General features: G+C 50.8%; 2 protein-coding genes across 5 annotated transcripts in view; both read right to left on the bottom strand.

Moving 5' to 3' along the window:
• AXIN2 (axin 2) overlaps positions 1 to 19,710 on the bottom strand; it is a 49,024-nt gene that overhangs the window by 16,261 nt on the left and 13,053 nt on the right. For 2 of the 4 annotated variants that reach the window (XM_076354009.1, XM_076354012.1), the window contains exons 1-3: positions 9,334 to 9,514; positions 7,286 to 8,215; positions 1,118 to 1,258 (exon numbers count right to left, since the gene is read on the bottom strand). In XM_076354009.1, coding sequence (XP_076210124.1) covers positions 1,118 to 1,258; positions 7,286 to 8,109 — 965 coding nt within the window. In that variant the 5' untranslated portion in view covers positions 8,110 to 8,215; positions 9,334 to 9,514. Of the gene's footprint in view, positions 1 to 1,117; positions 1,259 to 7,285; positions 8,216 to 9,042; positions 9,061 to 9,333; positions 9,515 to 19,710 lie in introns of those variants that run through there. The other 2 variants (XM_076354011.1, XM_076354010.1) reach the window with 2 other exon arrangements.
• The window catches only part of CEP112 (centrosomal protein 112), a 197,385-nt gene continuing 192,619 nt past the window's right edge, over positions 14,945 to 19,710 (bottom strand). The window contains exon 28 of the transcript XR_012996650.1: positions 14,945 to 16,445. The gene's annotated coding sequence lies outside the window, so the exon portion shown is untranslated. The remainder of the gene's footprint in view (positions 16,446 to 19,710) is intronic.

Raw genomic sequence — 19,710 nt, 5'->3', positions numbered from 1 at the left:
AACAAACTATTTTTTTCCATAATATCAGTTCAAAATACACATGTGCATTAAAAAAAAAAAAAAAGCTTTTGTTTACACATCAAGGATTTTTGGTAAATCCTGTTTTCTGTTTTGCATCATCACACAGCACTGTTGACTTTAAAAACCCAGCATGCAAACCTCTCCAAGGAGTACACAGTAATCACTGGACATGTCTGACAGAGACACTGGAGAAGTTTCACCTAGGAGATGAAGACCAAGAACGCAGCACTCTGTTTACAGGTGGGCTTTTCTAGAGCACTGGTACTTAAGTGAAGATCATGAAACACAAACGGCAACATCTGCCTTCTGCCCAGTTGAAGAAAATGGCCCTGCGGAGCACTAAGTGAGTCTTACTGCCTCCTCTACCCCCAGACACAAAAGCACCATTTCTCTCCTGCTGGGGAAAGCAAACTGAGGAAGAACGGTCAAACGACTTGCTCCTAGTTGCACACTTCTCAGCAGAGTCAGGAGGAAAAGACAGATCCTGCAACTCCTGGGCTCAGCCACAGCATCATCTCTCATCCCTACACTCCTGAAACACCCAGACCTGATCCATGCAGTTCCATTCAAATGGCTCTTTGAAGACTGCCCCAGCCACACTAGCTGAGCAGCTATTTGCCCCTTCAGGTCACTGGCCCTATTAATGTACATTCTGACATTAATGACGAACCTTAATTACAGAAAGTACTTCCTACAGGAAGTAATCTCCTCCTCTTTGATGACTGATAACTAGTTAAGGAAGCCTGGCCTTAAGACAAAGGCTCAGGGAGATACACTCCTTGGGTTAGTCAGGCAGCACCATTAGCATAGGGGAAAACATGTTTGCTCAGCTGCAGCTGCAAAATGGCAATAGAGGGCTTCATTATTTTACTCCATCCGATACCTCCGGCGACTGCACGAAGAATGAGGCTACCATGCTCTGCTACACCTCTCGGTTTGGGCGCACACCTCAGTTTCGGCAGCCCCTAGTCAACGGCTAGCAGAAGCAGGGTGGTGACCCTGGACCCATCACTCCCATAAGCCCCCATGGTGCATCGGTGCAGCTGATTCACAGATGACGCATCCCAAAAGGACCCAGCCAACACAAGATACTTACACGCTGCTGTCCGTCATTGACATGGAGTCGTCTGTCAGGGCATCACTAGATATTTCACTATCATTCGCGCTGGTTGCTGGGGCAAAAACATAGCCAGAATTCACATGGTATGGGTTAACGGGATCGTTCCTCTTGAAGGACCTGGGGACAAGCAAAACAGGAATCTAGTTACCAGCCAGTCTTGGGCTAGAGAAAAACATACAAGTCTCATAGTAGCACTCTCCTTATGGGAACCATGCACACTGGCTGCTCAACCTCTTTAGAAGCACCTAACCATCCATTGCTCAGACCAGCAGCAACCAGGACACACTCTGTCTAAACACACCCAAGGTCTGACTTTAAAGATCTTGCTTTTAGCATTGGAAATGTGCTTTAGAAAATCCCAGGAAGCACCTCTGCATACTTTGATACCTTCAAAAACTCGGTCCTTAAAGCTTGATGCCGCACTCTGAGGTCAGCAGGAGCTTTGCTGTTGGCATCAGCAGGCAAAAGATCAAGAAGTTCACAGCTCAAGTCCCACTGAAAGCCACTGAGGCATCAGCTAATAAATGCTTAAGTCTACTCTGAAGACAGGAGTTAGGGCCCCTTTGGGAATACAAGTTACGGTATCTGTGTTGCCTGAAACAAGAGAACTGCCTGAACTACTGGAGCAGGACCACCATGCGTCAGAGGAGACATGGACGGGGCTGAAATCTGCTGTCTCAGGCTTGGCCTCACAAAGACGGGTAGCATCTTCCTGGCATTATAAAAACACACGATAAAAAGGCCCAGTTTTTAGGAGAACCTACTACTAGTTCAACTCGTGGTTTTGTGCATAGAGTTGGGTGGGGAAGAGGAGGATGTGGGATGTGAGGACAGGAGCAGCAGGGTGTATTAAAGGGCATGTGAGTTAGCCATACCAACACCTTTGGCTTCACTTGGAGAAGCAAACCCAAAGCCCAGCCTGGATGTTCGAGTTGAGTACCCAAGAGCGGTCGCGTGAAAAATTCACGGGCAGTGACATGGGCTGTGACTGAGCGTGGCAGGGTCACCATGGCAGGGTCACCGCATGGGGGGGCAGGGACAGGACCCGGGTGTCCCCCTGCCCGCTGCCTCTCATTACTCCAACTTCCCAGCCGGGATCAATATACATATCTTCGGCAGGTGATAAGGGGATTATGCAAGGAGGTTTGAAAGCTGCATGTTAAGGTGCACATTTTGTTCCTCTTCCAAGGAAAGATGGGGTTGTTAAGCTTCTGCCTTTGTATATCAAAGCAAAAGGCCTTGTCATCTGATAAGGACTGCTGATTTTAATAATTAGGGCCACTTACCCAGGACTTGGGGGCCTAAGGAATGTGCCAGCAGGCTCGGCAGGTTTTTTTTTTAATGGGCTTTCCACCTCCCTGCCCCCACGGGGGTTGGAGGGGACCAGCTGGGTTTAAGTGAGCAGCAATGTCCTCCCACCACCCCGCTCTCCATCCCTCACAAACAACCAGGCACCCCACGCCCCCCCCCCCGTCGCCACTGCATTCCTGCTCCGCCAGAACCAAAAACAGGAGCCTCCACAAAGGCTTAAGTTTTAAAAAAAAAAAAAAAAGGGGGGGGGGGCGGGAAGGAGGGGGAAGCATGGTGGGGAAGATAGGCCTCTCTGGTATGAGAGGCGTGGGGCTGGCTGCAGGCAGGTATTCAGCCCAGCCGGGGCTGCATTCCTTTCCGAAGGAGGCCAAGGCATTTCTGATGGGGAGATCAAGATGTTAAAAAATATATATCTGGGAAGGAAGGGGGGGGGGGGGGGGAAGAGATAGTAAGGAATGCCACAGGAAAGAAGTTAAATCTTCAAAGATAAATTAATTCCACATGTGGGTGAAAGCTAAGTTATCCTACTACTACTAGAAAAAAGTTCCTCTAAAAACCATGTAGTCTTCTACTCTGATTTAGGGGGATGTGCAGTCCAAGTGACCTTTCCTAGGTCCTTGGTGGGCTTTTGGATCGACTGTGTAAGGGATGCAGCTCTTATAACTATGTGATTTGAAACCATCTCAGGTCTTGAGAGCACACCAGAGGACCACGAGGCACAGGGGTGCAGGATGCTCCATGAGGTTCAGGGGTGCAGCATGCTCCCCAGCACAGGGCCACCACCTTGCTGGGAGATGTCTGTCATCCCTGGTTGCACCCAGGAGGGCTGATTTGCCATGTTCTTCCAGCAGACATGATTGCTGGAGAGGCTGGGGTGGGGGGCGGAGGCAGCGGGTCCGTATGAATACGGTACAGGGAGAGGAGGTGTGTCCAAACACAGCGTTTGGAAAGATATAATTAGAGAAAGTGGCCAGAACTAACTCATCTTCCCATCAGTACCAGACTGCAGCACCAATTCACCTACCAACACCTCACGGTGTTTACATATTTTTAAAGTGAGCCCCCACATTCCACCTCCACCACATTGCCCCACAGAAATCCCCACAGAAATTTTTCCTTTAAGAAAACCAATGGGGGCTGTTTTGCTATGTTTAATTTTTTATTTTTTTATTTTTTTTTTTTTTTAATTTGACCACCTTACTACAGTAATTGCACCCAGATGCATCAAGTTGCCTGCGAGGGTTTTAAATTCCAGTGGAAAGCGGTGGTCTCCTGCCACAGATGCTGCACACACAAACACACCCCAGCTCCAAACTCAATATGCAAAGTGTTTTCAGCTGTCAGGTAGCAGTTGCTCTGGAGCTTCAAGGAGAATGTCTGATGTTTCTCAGCCTATTCTTATCTTGATGCGATGACACACAGCATGGAACTCTCTATATGCTATGTGAGGCAATGGGCATATCAGAGGTATTATAATGCCATGAAAATTTCCGGGGCTCTTGGTTATATCCCCTGTTATGAGGGTGCAATTTCAGAGTGCGGGGTTTCTTACTGTCAAACTCTGCTTCTGAGAAATAAAAGCACTCTGGCAGTTCAAACCACAGATTTATACGAGAGAGGAAAAAAAAAAATCTACAAGGAGCATTTTGAGGCAAAACTGAATCGCAATAAGTATTTTCTTGGGACAAACATCACTGGGCAATCATGGGTTTAAAGGCAAAAAAGGAAAAAACACACACATGCACAAACCTGGGGAAAAAAAAAAAGTATATTTTAACAAAACTATGTTAATCACAGCTTCCATGCTCTCTAACTGTAGAACACTGCTTCGAGCATAGCTTTACAATGGCATCATTTACTTTGATAATTGAAGCCAAACTTGGTTCCAATAACTTCACACACAAGGAGCTCCACCGGCGGGTCCTTTCAAAGGCCAGGAAGCACTGGGAGCCGGCAGAAGGCCATCTGCAAGCCCCAGCCTTCTCAAAGCAAGGCCAGTCCCACTGATGTTAGAGCTTAATGAGAGGCAGATGAGTCCACCTTGGACTGAACAAAACCACGTTACACGGCGGCACTGCAAAGGAAGAAGCACTCTGTGTACACAAACTCGTGCGTGATAAATTTAGAAATGCATATAAATAATAGCTGGAATTCCTGGAGCACGGGGCCAGGTCCAGCGCAGCGTGGGGAGGCCAGTTTTAACCACACCACAACCTACAGGGGAGGGGAGTTGCTTTGAAGTACAAGAGGAAGGTTCTACGTTTAAAACATTCCCTGTATTAGGGCTCCAAATATACAACCGGCAGTTTGCATGCATACGCCTGTTTTGCAGCCAGGCGCAAACACTGTGTTTTCACTTGACTTCTCCTGTTCCTGTCCATCACTGATGCTGGGGCCAAACAAAGTCTTTCCAACTTGTACGGTTTCTGTGGTCTCCCATTTGCCGTGTTTTTGGCCGTGACTCCGTGCCCTGGGATTTCCAGGTGGTCTCCCGTCCAAATACCAGGCTGGCCCAAGATTGCTCTGCTCCCATCATCAGGTGGGCTCAGCCCAGCGCTCCCAGCTTTCACTGGTATAATCACATTGAAACCCACCGAAGCGAATGGCAAGAGCCTGCACAGCACTTCAAAACCATAACGCACTGAGCAGAAATTCTTTAATTCCATCACACACACGAGGAGGGAGGTGTGGTTTGGCCACTCACCAGGAAAGACTTTGTGCAAGCTTCAGCTCCAATCCTAAACGCAATCCTAAATGCTGAGTGATGAGAGATAACCCATCCGTATGCTCATCAGCTCCTAGCACATGCACGCACAAGTGGCTTCACAAACGGATAGCTCGGGGAGGAACTGAGAAGCATCGCAGCTTGACCTCCCTCTCTTTGCATTGAGATCTCTTGGCCCCATGGAGAGCAAAAGCTCCTGGAAATTCAACAGAAGGTGATCAAAGCAAAATGCACTACCTAATGTCCTAGGAGGGTAGATCTGACATGTGAGGAGCAAGCTGCATTAATCCCTGGACAAAAAAGGAAAGAAAGAAAAAAAACCTAGCACTAATCAGGCAAGCAGCCACCGTTCTGCGAGAGCTCTCCTGGACAAGGCACATGTGGGTTTTTAGCAGGGCCTGCAGCTCTGGTAGAACATTACAGCCAAGCCCTTCCAGCACTGAATACCAACAAAGGCTGAGAGATAAAAGCATCAAACGTCCCCCTCCTGGAAAGCAAGCGAAGGGCAGCAGTTCAAACCAAGTTCTGGAGAACAGCAGATGCTCAGACAGTAACATTCAGGCATGAGATGAGGATCCCAAAACCCAAGTCCTCCATAGACCAGCTGCCAGCGAGTGCTGCCCCCCCACCCCCCCACCCCTCCACCTCCCCGCACAGCCCCGCAGCAGGAGAGGTCCAGAGGCCACGCCGGGATGAAGCGCATCCCTCCTGTCTGCACCCACGCCCATCACCCCTCCGCTGGCAGGGAGGGCCTCCAGGAGAGGACCAAAGAGGCCTCAGGCTCCGCAGCACCCTCGCGGGCAAGAGGACCCTCCCAGCTCCCGGCAGCTCAGCACCGGGAAGCCCGGCACAGCTGGAAGCTCTCCACAGGGCGGGAGAGGAGGGCGCGCTCCAGCAAAGCCTCCCCAGGAGAAGGCTGGTGCCCTTTGATGTCCATGAATCACAGACACGCTCTCAAAATTCCTGTAAACGAGATGTCAAACACTCACCATACCAAACCCCAACCTCCTGGGCCAGCAGAGGAGAGCGCACATCTGCCAGCAGAGCCCTCTCCTCTCAGCCCTGATTCAACAATCCACATTTATGGCAAGGGTGGGGAGAGGAAAGAATACATTTTCAGAGGATTATACAACTCATCATTTGCTCATCAGAGTCTCTCTTTCCCATCCCCCCCTTCACTTCGAGATGGCTCTTACTTTCTTCACCCTGACACTGCTGTGCCATCAACATTTCCAACAAAAGAGAAGGGTTCGGCAATAGAGATGCACCCCAAGACAAGGGCACAAGACGACCCTGCCACCACACAACACTCCCCGCATCCTCGTGAGCTGCCATTAGACACAACCACGTTTTAATGAGTTTAACTTTGAGCACACAGCCAACAGAAGAGCACCAAAGATCTACAGAAGAGCACCAAAGATCTACTATTACTCTATACCTGGAATGTCTCTGTTACCTTAAGTACTCAATTTTAAGTATCTTCCTGTATGCATTGGCTCAAAGCCACCCTAAATGGCTTTGACACGATACCAACACCCAACGCGATGGGAGAGGCTGCAGATCACACACACATGGTCAAAATAAAAGCAGATTTTGTGCAAGTTGCAGAGTTTGATGTTGTAAGTGCATGCATTTCCTCCTCCATGACCACACAATTGCTTCCCACATAACCAACATAGTTAAACACTGGTTGATGGTGGAGTTGGGGAACTAGTAGGTTACATTATTCATGCGTCTATATGATCCACTCTACTACTGCTCTTAATAGGTTTGAAAGTTGAACCAATAATTAACGTATGTCCGGAGGACATAGTTGCTATGAAGTTTTTGATCTATAAGAGAACTGAAAGAGCCAATAGGGCTTAAGAGCACAGTATCTCGTTTTCCTCTGTACAGAGGGGGGGAAAAAAAAACCCAAACCCAGCCAACACCCCCCAAATTCCAGTGTTCGGAGGTGCAGGGAAGCACACGTGCTCTCAGCCCCACGGACGCCCAGCCTCCCCTGGCTCCCTGCTAGCTCCCCAGCACGCCTCCCCAACAGCCTTCTGAAACTCAGTCTCAAAGTCCTTAAAGTTAAAACAAAGCACAATTTCCAGGGGTTCCCTTACCTGTATCCATTCTCGATCGTTTCCGTAGCTCTGACATTCGCTGTAACCCTCAACGTCTTGCTGGATAGTCCAACTACCGAAGGCAAGATTTTGTTTTTAAAGTCTGCACAGCTCCATTCCTCTTCTTCATTCAAGGTCGGGAGATAGCCACAGACAACTTTTAAGCTCCCCAGTCCATTGCTGTTCATGTAAGCAGGATTCTCTCCTCCACTCCTTACATATTCGAGGTATATATCAGAAGTTAAAAACATCTGGTAAGCATTTTCCTCCATCACAGTCTGAATCTCAGTCTGTGCCTGATCAAACATGATAGAATCTATCTGCTGCTTCTTGATGCTATCCCTTATGTAGGTCTTGGTAGCAGGCTTGAGCTGCTTGGAGACGATACTGTTGTTCTCGATGTACCTTTTGTATATAGCTTTGGCTACTCTTAAAGTTTTGGTATCCTTAAGGTCCATCTGCCTGAAGCCGTTGCAGGCAAACCAGAAGTCTAAGGTATCCACACATTTTTCCCTTTCCAGGAAGGTCCGAAAAAGATAGGCACCGTCTTGATCTCCCAACAAGGAATGCAAGGATTTGGTCCATCTGGCCAGAGGGGAGTCTGGAGATGCGCTGCCTTCCGGCTCCCCAAGTCCGTTCTCATTCCTCCGCGGGGCAGGAGGCACCGGCATGGCCTTGAAGCTTTGGCTTTTGGGGAGAAACGAGCTGGCGAGTTGCGGGCATGGTGCTTCTCCTTCCTCCCCCGGGACAGGGGGTCGGGGGGCGTCTTCCCTGAAGCTGCTGCTGGGGTCTGGGAGGTGGGCGAGGACCACAGCGCTGCTCATGGCTCCGGAGCCCGATGGGGAGAGGGGCTGCCAGTTCCTCCAGGAGCTGCCTGCGCCTCTGCCTTCCTCTGCCTGGAGTCAGCAGGGGATCCTCTGAGCCTCCTCTCTGCAAAGGGAAAAAAAAGGGGGGGGGGGGGGGGGGGAGAGAAAAAAGGAGTATTGATCTAATCAAAACCAGATCCTCCCAACATCAAAGACAAAAAGTAAACAGGCTTTTCAACTCTCCACATTCAAAAAAAAAAAAGGGGGGGGGGGGAGAAGAGAGAGAAAGGCAGGGCAGAGGGAGCGCGGCTCTATCGCCAGCCCGATCGCGACTATCGGATCCGCTCCGCTGAACTCCCGGCGCACTTTTAGCGGGGCCGCGGAGGGGGGGGCACAACGCGGTCCCCCCGGCAGCCCACGGCGTCCCAGCCGCGGCATCTGGTTTCCATTTTGCACATACACCCCCCCCCAATACCCCCTCTCCCTCCTCCAGCGCGCACGTTGCGCGCCCCAGCAGCACCGCGCAGCCGGAGGCGGCCGGGCCCGTGTCGTCCCCCCCCGCCCCGACGGGGCGCACCCGCCCGGACGAAAGGCTTTTTTGGGGCGCTTCTCTGCGGAAACCAGATGCTGGAGCAGGGACACCCCCCAAAAAAAAAGATCGGGGGGCGGGGGCGGGGGGGGGGGGGGGTAAGGCGCGGCCGGGCGCGGCGGCCGTACCTGGGCGCAGCGGGGCATCCCGGGCCGGGCGGGCGGCCCCGCGCCCCCCCCCCCCCCGGAGCCCGGAGCCCGGAGCCATCAACCCCGGCTCCGGGATGAGGAAAATAAATAGAAAGGAGCACCGGGGGAGGGGGACGGCCAGCCTCCGGGCGGCGCCGACCCCAGCCGGCCGGGCTTCCCGGCGCTGGGCCGGCGTGCAAAATAATAATAATAATAAATAATAATAATAAAAACCTGCTCCAGAAATGGCGACGGGCTGGGAGGAGAGAGGTCGGAGCCGGAGCTGGGGGGGGGGGGGGGGGGAAAGTCCGGAGCGACTTGGATCCTCCGAGCCCTGTGCAACAGCCGACCCCCGGCCCCGCCGGGCCGGCCACGCCCGCGGAGGCACCGCGCCCACGCAGCGCGGGCACCGCAAGGCGCGCACACCAAAAATAATTAAAAAAAAAAAAAAAAAATCAGTATTTAAAAAAAAAAAAAAATAAGCTGCCGGGAGCGCGGCCCGCTGCCCCCGAAGTTGCCACTCACCGCGGAGCCGGAGCTCGCTGCGCGCCCGCGGCCCCGCCGCTCTCCGCCGCCGGCAGCGCGCAGGCTGGCCCCGCTCCCCCCGCTGTCGTCCTCCTTCTTCTTCTTCTTCTTCTTCTTCTTCTTCTTCTTCTTCCTCCTCCTCCTCCTCTCCTCCCCGGCGGTGCAACCGCATCGGAGAGCATCGGGAAGGGGGGGGGGGGGGGGGGGGGGGGGGGGGGGCTGCGAGGGAAGGAGCCCACCGCGATCCGCGCCTCCCTCCTCTCCCTCCCCTGGTTATTTATTTTATTTATTTTAAATACAAAAGCGCTGGTCCCTCCCCCGCCTCCTCCCCCTCCCCCTCCCTCCTCCCGTCCCCCCGCCCCTCCCCGCCCCCCCGCGCCCCCGGGCTCTCCCCGCCAGCGCTGCGCGCATCAAAGCGGAGGCCGGCGGAGCGGTCCTGCAAGGGCGGTAGCGCGGCTCCGCTCCGCCCGCCACGCTCGCACACACAAAAAAAGAGGGAAAAACAGGCCCCCAAAATTAAAAAAATTAAAAAATGAAGCAGAAGAAGCGGGGGGAGCACCCCCTGCCCCACCCGGTACTCCCGCCCCCGGGCATCCCCGGTGCGAGGCGTGCGCGGGGGGGAGCTTCTGCCCGGGGCGGGGGAGGGGGGGGGGAGGTTTCACCATCCGCGAGGAAAATAAAATAATTATATTTTTTGGGGAGGATTTAATTTATTTTTTGCCACCTTCTCTCGGCATCCCGGAGCGGCTACGGAGTTGCCAGGACCTTATCAAAGGGAAGCGATCGGCAGCCGCCGCTCCGCCGCCCCCCGCGCCGCCGCCGCCTTAAAGGCGCAGGCGCACCCTTCCGCCCCCTTCCGCGCACCTTTCCGCGGGCCGCGGCGGCAACGGCACCTCGCTGCCTCTTCCCCTGGCCAGCCGGAGTACTGCAGGGCGGGAGGTTACTCCCAGGCATAAAAACTTTGCGAAAAGTTTTCATCTCCGGGAGAAAATGGGGCGGGTCCCCATTTTTTTTTTTAAATAAATAATCCGAAGGCATGTTTTCGCTCTGCATACTAATTAAACAAGATCTGATTGCAATATAACTGGCACATCAGCAAAACTCTGTCTGCAGTTGTGTTCACATCTTCCTCCCCCCCCCCCCCCATCTGTTAAATATTAAACAGACACGGAATGGGTTTTTTTTAACTTCATACAAAAGGTTTTAATTAGGGGCTGGCCCCCAAACCTGTCCTCCAGATCCAAGATGCCTCCTGCCCTCCTCACCATCCTGCTCCGAGGCTGGACGTGGGGGCTCGGCCGTTCCCTCCCGGCTGGAGCTGGCCCGGCCGGCAGGAGCCCACCTTGGCCCCGGCCGGCAGAGCTGTGGCTGGGCTCTGTCCTCTGCCTTGTCATGGCCCACCCCGGCCCTGCAGCTCCGTTTCCCTCGTCCTGGAGTGCAGCAAACGCGCCCGGGCTTGGTGTGCAGGCACAGAGCTCAAAATGGGGTGGCAGAGCAGGATGGAGGGTCATGCCACAGTAGGGCAAGCTTCTGAAGTTAAGCTCTGCTTTATTTTTGTCATCATTATCATTATTAATTCCTAGATTGCAAGTCCTTCTAGAGGCCCCAAATGGATTCTCTCTACCATATCCTTGAGCAAAGACTTTGGGATCAAGCCCCACTCTTGAAAGCACTTCTACACGTAAGCAGAAGACCCCATGTGCCGGTCCCCCACTCCTCAAAGCCCCTGGGCAGGGGCCTAAAGAGACCCACGACTCCCTGCACCTAGGCTTGCAGCTGGGCTCAGCACCCCATGATCCCCCTTTTCCTAGGAAAAAGCTTCGGAAAAGCTTCCCCGCTTCCCCTCGATTGCTGGGCCTGCTGCACGCGTGCGTACGGGGCCAGGAAGGTGATGGCAGCTGGGCAGGGCTGGGCAGTGCGGGCAGGGCAGGGCAGGCAGCGCACAGGGCAATGCCTCTGGTGAAAAAAAAGGCGCCTTCCATTTTTTGGTGTGCCTGAACATCGTTTATGGCATCTTCTGGGAAATGCAACAGCAAAGTGCAGCCCATCATCGGACCAGCCCTTCTCCCCATGCCCACACGCCGTGGGGGCACACGCACTGCCCTGTGCCCCCAGCCCACCTCTGGCACAGAGTCCAGAGCTGCCCATGCCAGCCAGCAAAAACACCCACAGCCCCAAGAAATGGAGCCGAGACGGGCCCTGCTCCCACCACTGAGGTTCAGCCCCATCAGCCTCGCCCAGCTCCCTCCTGCCCTGCCAACCCCCCGCGTCTCCGCAGCGAGGGGAGACCCCGCGGTGAAACCCCAAGGGAACAACGAGGCACACGGGACGCCAGCAGCGGGCACGCCGGGGAAACTCCAACTCCAGTCCCAGGGGCTTAACCTGATCCTAAATGGGAGGACAGAAACCAGAGTTGTGGTCACAAACCCATGCCTCTCCCTTCCCACCCAAGCTGCCGTCTCTATATGCGCCGTTGAAAAAGCAACTGGTTTGCAACATCGCTAAACGGGGTGCTTGGCTTCACCCCGCGCTGAAGAGCTCCCCGTTTCTTCCTCTCCTCTAGGCCCTGCTCAAACCACCGTCTCCACCAAGATAACCAGCAAAACACCAAAGAGGCCATGTGTCGTGGTGGCCCTGGACGTGGCATCCTTCGAAGCTGCAGTTTCATCAGCTCTGGGATGGCTGAATCCATCCGAGAGCCATGCACAGCAGCGAGGAGCTAACCATGCATGTTACTGGGTGCCTGGACTGGACAACCTGGGCTAATAATATGAAATAACATGTGACTGAATTTGTTGTTGCTGCCCAATTACACATTTTTCAGGCCTGGGAGCGGCTACCATTGGGCACGGAAAGCAAACTTTCTGCCAAACCCACGAGCCGAGCAGTAAAAGCCATTTCTAGGCACAACAAGCAGTTACAAATTATTAGAATTACTAATATTTTTGCTGCTGCTGATGCCAAGTATCGACATGCCACTATGCCAGATGCTACTGAGCCATACAAAATGATCCTTTCCCGGGAGAATGAACAGCCTGTGTCCCCTGGGCCCCTTGCGATGGTGACAGTGAGAACACCTCCAGCCCAGGACCTCCAACCGCCAGAAGCTAATTGATCACCTCCTGCTACTTACATCTGGAACTTGCTTTGAAACGGTGTTGGCATAAAAAGCTCTCTGAGTCCCATTTACTACTATAGCACAGAAAATTAAGCCATTATAATGGAGGCTGAAAACCTTGGACTTTTCCACTTTGGAAGAAAATCTCGTTAAGTATCATTCATTATATTTCATAAAAATATCATTTAACCAACTAGTTTTCTCCAAGTCCCATTGTGCAACAATACTGCCCTGCACCGATGCCCTGGGCGTGCACCAAGCAATCGAGTAACTCAGCCAGGTTCTAAATTTACTGCATTATTTGGGATCGCACGTGCATAAGAGCAGCCCCCCCAAAGACCTGTCTAGCCCACCGTCCTCTTTATGACAGTCACCAAAAAGGGATGCTTTGGGAACAAAATTAGAGGAGGGCAAGCCCCTGGGGACATGGCTTTGTGTGGAAGTGCCCGTGGAGCAGCTTGTCCTCCCCAAAGCTGCGGTGGCCCCGTTCATTTTCTGCATGTCCAGTCAGGGAGTCTATTTTCTCCTCCTGTCAACGGGGAAGAGTCACGTAGTGCCTGAGATTTGAAAGTAATCCGATGAACTAGGCAGGCGGTGGCAGGTACAAGAAGGTCTTCCCCAGTTTTCTTCAGCTTTATCAGTTTCTGGAAGTCCTTGCTCGTAGATCTACAGGGAATCTCTATGTTCAGGTAGCAGCTGCAGTCGTCAAGAAAGCAGAGTACGTTTGAATTTCCTTCTGATTTTCCAGTCTAAACTTGAATCTGAATTCCCAGGCTGAAGAGGAGGAAAATTAACTATATTTTATTTGTTAGCCCTTCTGCATTTTAGATAAAAATTCAGTAAACATGTGAGAAAATGACTGCAAAAAGCTGTATAAAGTAGCGTGACCCAGCCGTGCTACTGCCCTTGTGGTGCCGCTGCAAAGGCCGGACGCGTCCTCTCCTTGCTGGCTGCTGCTGTATATCACGTTCACAGGCAGTGCAAAGAAGCTTGAAGTCAGATTGTGGCACCAAAAAGGAATAATTTTAGACGAAAAGAGTCAGTTCACAGTGAAGCTACACAATAAAGAGAAATGAATTTTTTGGAGGGGGGAGGGGAGAGCTTTTTTAGAGCAGGTAGTAAAAAAAAATGCAGGAAAGAAAAAAGCCGTGGGAGCCATTAAGGACTTGAGTGCTGGTCTAAGAGCATCGCTCATAACGCAACACCCCGTCTTGTCCTAACTGCACCCAACTAGCGTGGCTCCATCACTGCCTTCTCTGCCCACAAGGCAGATATTTTGCTGGTGTCTTGCTCCAAAAGAGATGTCTCCAGGTTGTTGTCTTCCTGCGGAAAACTAGGTGAAACGCCAGGAATGTTAAGGCTCTGAGGACTACACCAGGGCTGTTCTGTTCTTCCCTATATGCAGCTTTGTGGAGATGACAGCGGTACGAGAAGCATAATCCAATCTAACAGCCTCGGCAAATAATAAGAACAGTAATGCCTAAGTTTTAGATTGCGCTTTTCATGAACTACAAGTCCTGTACTGGAGGTCAAAGTAAATGTCCATGACTGTGCACAGGGAGACACCGAGGGCCAGGGAAGCGCCTTCCTTATGGACAACAACAAGGCAGTGACGAAGCCAAGAGGTGCCACCCAAACCCTGGCCAGCCCCCGCCGCTCAGGCCAGAGTACGCTCCTGCTGCCTGACACTGATTTTACTAATGCAACTCAAAAGTGCTTCCTCTGCTAAAACTACGGTAAGATCACAAAGACATAAATGGAAAATACGGAGGGAAGATGAAATGAGCATGCTGAGCTCCTTCCTCTCCATGCACACCTCTCACCGGCCCCCTACTTGGGGCCAAATCCCCCCCAAGACCCTCCAACCTCTCCCCTCCCTGCTCCCTGCTCCGTCCCTTTGCCTCCCCTTCCCTGGCCAAGCAAGAGGAGGGCGAGCAGCGCTATTTACTCTTCCCACCTTGGCGAAATGCATAGCCATGGTGGGCTGAGGTCTCGGGATAGAAATCATTTTCCCGGCAGGAAGACTCCCCTGCGATAAGCGCAGCCCAAGGAGGACCCGCGCGACAGTACGTTCTAAACCCAAAAGCAGTGTTAGTCAGAGACGGTGACTGACGTCATCTGCTCTGTCATACGCTCAGCAAGCGGCGGTGCTCTCACTGGTGGTCATGTTGATAACAAGATCAAAGGCTTGCGCGTATTTCAACAGAAGTGCTGGGAACAGTCTTGATCAAAATAAGAGGAAGGCCCTGTATACAGAAGGCATGAGAGGTTTGCAACCCACATGTGAACCTTTGAAGTTATTCTTCTTTTTTTTTTTTTTTTATAAACTAGTTTAACATCATTAGTTTAAGAGGTATAAAACTGATCGGCTGTATAATCTCTCTATATACTGCCAACACAGAGCATTATCCACATGCAGACACGCTTTTGCAGTGGGGGGAAAAAGCACTGCCAGAGATACTCAAAAATAAGACAAGAAAACACACTATTAGTTTTATGGGATTTGAAGTTCATTTCATAAACCAACATACTTTTGTTACCGAGTATTGCCAGATAAGTCCGATACATTTTCTCTTCCTATAATCCTTTTAACATTTCCATTCCCCCCCACAGACTTTTTTCCTTGATGTTTTGTTCAGCGCACTCCCTGCTATCTGCACACGCTTGGCCAGATTTTTCAGACTTAAAAGGGGCACCGTATCAGCATTAACCGTTCTACGAGAGCTGATAAAACACACATAAGCACTTTGCTATCTATTAACATTTCTGAACTGCTTCCTTCACCTGCACGCAATAGTGATTGAAAAGAGGGTGGGGGCAAAAGAGGCAAATGAGGATATTTATGACCAACTTCCCACGACTTATTTTTTCCACAACCCCTTCCTCACTATGCACGAACAAGACATTGCTTTCTCTGCTAGCTTCTTGTTTGAGTAACCGGTAGGAGACCAGGTCTACAAGACTTCTGATGGGCAACTGCTTGCCTGGATGCGTGCCACTGGGATGGGAGTAAGGGGTGCAAACACCACGGCTAGGGTATGCAGCCGTGCTATGTACTCTCTAGTCCTAGCAGCAGAGCTCTTCACAGGCAACACGGAGCCCAAATTTCGCCCTTGAAGGTAACACTTAAGTCCTACTGAAATTTTTTAGTCGAAATACGGATTTTCTGATTGAGCACTGCTGTGGCTGCTGGGGACATATCCATGATTCCATGGCAGAGGCACTGCGTGTGGTCCTCTTGTCAGGACCAGGTGATAACTCCTTAAAGAGTCCCGTTCAGGGCCACATTCCTCCTTGCTCCATCTCTGCTCACTGCTTCTGCTAGGCATAGTATTGATTCCGGGTTTGCTTCATATATAGTATACACGTGCCAAGGAGAATCTGAATCTAAAGTGGTTTAAAGCCCAGCTTTCACTGGGGTTCTCCATGCACTAATCCCACGAGTGCTTATGAAGTGACTTTTAGACACTCCACCACACAAGCAGTCAAGCTTTAAACAACTGCTTGTAGGTGTCCATCACTCCGAGAGGGCTAAATCCCCCCTGCTCCTTGCAGAGTTTGTGGCAGTTTGCTAAAAGCATCAACAGATAACATGTCTCTGGCAGCTTGGATCTTTATCTGCCAAATGGGTTCAGATTTAAGGACTTCCCTTCAAATTTGAGATGGTTCGGATCCACCTACACGTGCACTCATCCTGCGCTCCCACTTCGCCCTTGCCCAGAGGGCACTCGGCAGCAAGAACCTGGCACGTGAGGTTCAGCAGGAGGGCATAGGAGAAACATGGGGAGGTGTTGGGAGCGTCAGTGGTAGCAAGGCCATCCTATTTTTTCGTGGAGACAGGAACATTTTTTCCATGCATGCTCAGGGAAGTCCTTCTTCTGCATGCACAGAGCAAGCGGGGTGTGTTGGCTCTCGTTCTGCAAAGGCTGGACGCTCCTGGAAGAGAACATGGCCAGCTTGGTAACGAGTCAGGTCTGATGGTATCTTGGCACGACTGCGGAGGAAGTGAAATATTTGATGTGTTACTAGCCTGAACTGATGTGATTTGATTCTGCAATATAATCCTTTTTGTTTTCTGGCTGGCTTCTATAGCTGTGTAAAAATGGTTACTTAAAAACTCAACTAAGTATGAAGTGTACTCACTGCAAATCGCAGTGAGGAAAGGAAATCCAAATGTTTTGAGTTTAACTATTAAACATAGTTTCCAGCTAGTGTGCTCAGAATTTGAAATTAAACAAATGAAAGAAACATGTTTCGATGGTTTTATGTAGGCAATAATGTCATTAACAGGAAATAAAGAAATTGGGCTTTGCAGCTGCAGCATGAAATTTAACCCTTCCTATGCAGCAGGGTGCTTGCCCGGCTGGCCCGGCGCGTTTTGACCCCTGCCTGCTGCTGGGCATCCCACACATACAGCAGGACCCTGAATATCCCGATTCACACAGCCCTTAAAGGGTGATGATAATGGAAAAAGCAGGAGGAGAGACAACAGTTACGAGCGAATAGGCTTCCCTGACTAGTGGAAAACTTTTAGATCACAAAGTCAAATAGAACTCTTCACTTCCAGGGGGAAAAAAACCCAAACCCTTTATGCACAGTTATTTTTAGGTGCGCTGTCAAAGTTGAGTACCCTAAAATTATGCCTGTTTTGGTTTGTTTCTGCCTGTCGATTCAATTCTCAGTATCAAGGAGGCTAGTGCAGGGTACGAGACTCCAGCCCTCGCGGTGCTGTCAGGAGCTGGATGATGCCTCCACCCTGCCTCTCACAAGCTGGACCAGTACTGAGGCTGCACAAGAAACGTTTTTTTTTTTGTTAAGGATGCCTGTGTTTCCAGGTGTGACATGCAGGCTGGAGAGAGGAGACTTTGCACGGAGAAAGCCTCATCCCCACGTCACCCACTGGGTCCTCAGATGCAGACCTGGCCCCCAAAGTCACTGGAGTCTCCTGTGCACAAAAGGTTGCACAACCGAGTCCCGTATCTGAGCCCCTTTGATGCTGGACACAGCACTGAGAAGAATATCCCCAGTATCTGTCAGACAGAGGGGACAATAACCGGAGAGGAACCAGAAGGCAGACTTCTTTAGTTAAAAGAGGAAACAGTGCATAGCTAATTCTAAAAAAACCATAAAACCAAAAAAAGAACCTACACCTGGCATGGGACTTCCCATCACGTAGGGAAAATCAGCACAGTCCCCCAAAAGGCGACAAAGGCCCTTTGGTTGGATTTTTCCTTCACAAAAGCCACCACTGGCAGGTTGATGGAGACAGGCTGAGTACTAAGCTCTACCTCATTGCTTTGAACCGAAGGAAAAGCCCTAAAGGTTGCCCCTCATGTACACCTTTGTTCAAACCAGCAATCAAGTGGCCATCAGGATTTGTGCTGTAGGACCTGACCCTCCACATCAGGAGCATTCACACAATTCTTGACATAATTTTCTAGAACTAGAACCAGAAAAAATTCATTGTGCTTTTGGGGCACAACATACACCCAGCTGCCAGCCCTTGTTCTCCAGAGGGGCAGCAACACCCAGAAACACATTTATTACTGTGGGGCCATTCTGCTCTCAAGCAAATACCTGGATGGTGCTTGGGAGAGTTTTGCCTGGGCGTCGTGGCACTGGGTCTGCCGAGCCCTTTCTGCCCAAGGAGCACAAAGTGCAAATTTTTGGTACCATTTCATCTAGTATCAGATTGCATTGCTCCCCCTTCTCCCGATTTATCTACTTTTTTTTTTAAGTAGATCATATCTTCCTCTGCCAAAGCTCTATTGATCGTATGAAAAGGTGTTTTCTTCCACTGTGGGAACCTCCACCGTAATCCTTTCAAGAAAGGCTAAACAATTAATATTGGCGTCTTTGTTTCCCCTTTTCATTAAATGTAGGGGAAGCTCGCTAAGTGTGAGGTCAATCTCTCTCCAGACTAGACCCAAAAAATGCCTGTTCGGACATATGTTTCATCAAGACTCACTGATGATTTTTTTCCTTTTAGTAAAAATCATCATGCTGTGGGAGACACCATCAAAATATTATTTTAATATCTTAATATCTTTATTAATATCTTTATCTTTAATATCTTTCCTCCTTTTGCTAGTTATGCTTCCTAATCCTTTCGTAGAAGCCTGGAAATCACCCAGTGTCCGTTCTCCCCATAAGAAACTGGGGGAACTGGGAACCTCATTGTAGCACTGAAAACAGGGAGAAACCGCAGTGCTATTAGACCACATCCCCACTTCTGCAGTCCCCAGCTATAGTCACTGAAACCAGGTTCTGGGCTTCTCCCTCTCTTCCCAACGTGGCTGAAATTAAGACACCTTTTTTTTTCTTTCCTTTGAAAATAAATCTAATGTGAGTCTCCCGTTATCTTGAGAGCATATTCCTGGCCCTTTCACATCACCACTGACAGCTCCCCCCCTCCTTTTTCGTAGCATTTGCATTTGTCGGGTTGACCATTCCCCACGGTCCTCCGGTTCTTCCAAGAGCCCGTCCAGTTCATGGGGTTGTACAAGACGTAACCCATCCCCATGAGGGTCCTCTGGGGACTGAAGGAGTTCCTAGCTTGCTATTATTACACTGGAAAAGGCCGGCACATTCCCCTCCCACGTGTCCCGTGTCTCCTTCTAAGGTCTTCTAAGAAAACATGCAGATCAGCTCATTAGTGATGATGCAGCGGGAGCCCCTGATAGGGATGGTGGCCATGGCAGGAAGCACCGAGGGGAGCAGGAGGTTGCTGTCACCTCCTAAGTCCCAGCTGCTTCTTCTTGAGATGAGTTTGTTTTGTAATGGGAACATTTCCACCTGGGGGAAGCTCTAAAAACTCCTAGAAAGCAGTAAAAGCTGAAATCCTCCCGTGGCTAATGCAGAGTCAGGTTGTGAGGGCTGCAGGACACCTACGCTGCTGCTGTATTTCAGATCTATAAAAAATACTGGTTCTGATGATTTTGATAGCAATATATTTATAGGTCTATTTACCTCTGTGCACGTAACTCCCTTTAATGTAAATTCCACCCAAGCACCTCGCAAGCTGAAAGGAGAGCACTCCTATCGTCTTAATCATGCATGAAGGGTTTTGCTTGGAAATGGCATTATGGAAATAGAGCTTTGCAACAGTGGAGATGGCTGTGATCCCCAGTCGCATGCCTGGTTCGTTAAATTAAACGAGAGCACTGCCGTGATACGTCTCTCCCGCTGAAGTGAGTTGGGGATGATGGTCAGCTCTCAGGAAAACGGGGCACCTCCTGCTCCACGCTCCGGCCAGGCGT

This window comes from Aptenodytes patagonicus, chromosome 16, assembly GCF_965638725.1.
Source record: "Aptenodytes patagonicus chromosome 16, bAptPat1.pri.cur, whole genome shotgun sequence".
Classification (NCBI taxonomy): domain Eukaryota; kingdom Metazoa; phylum Chordata; class Aves; order Sphenisciformes; family Spheniscidae; genus Aptenodytes; species Aptenodytes patagonicus.
The sequence above is the reverse complement of the archived record's forward strand: the minus strand, read 5'-3'. Positions and strand labels throughout refer to the sequence as shown.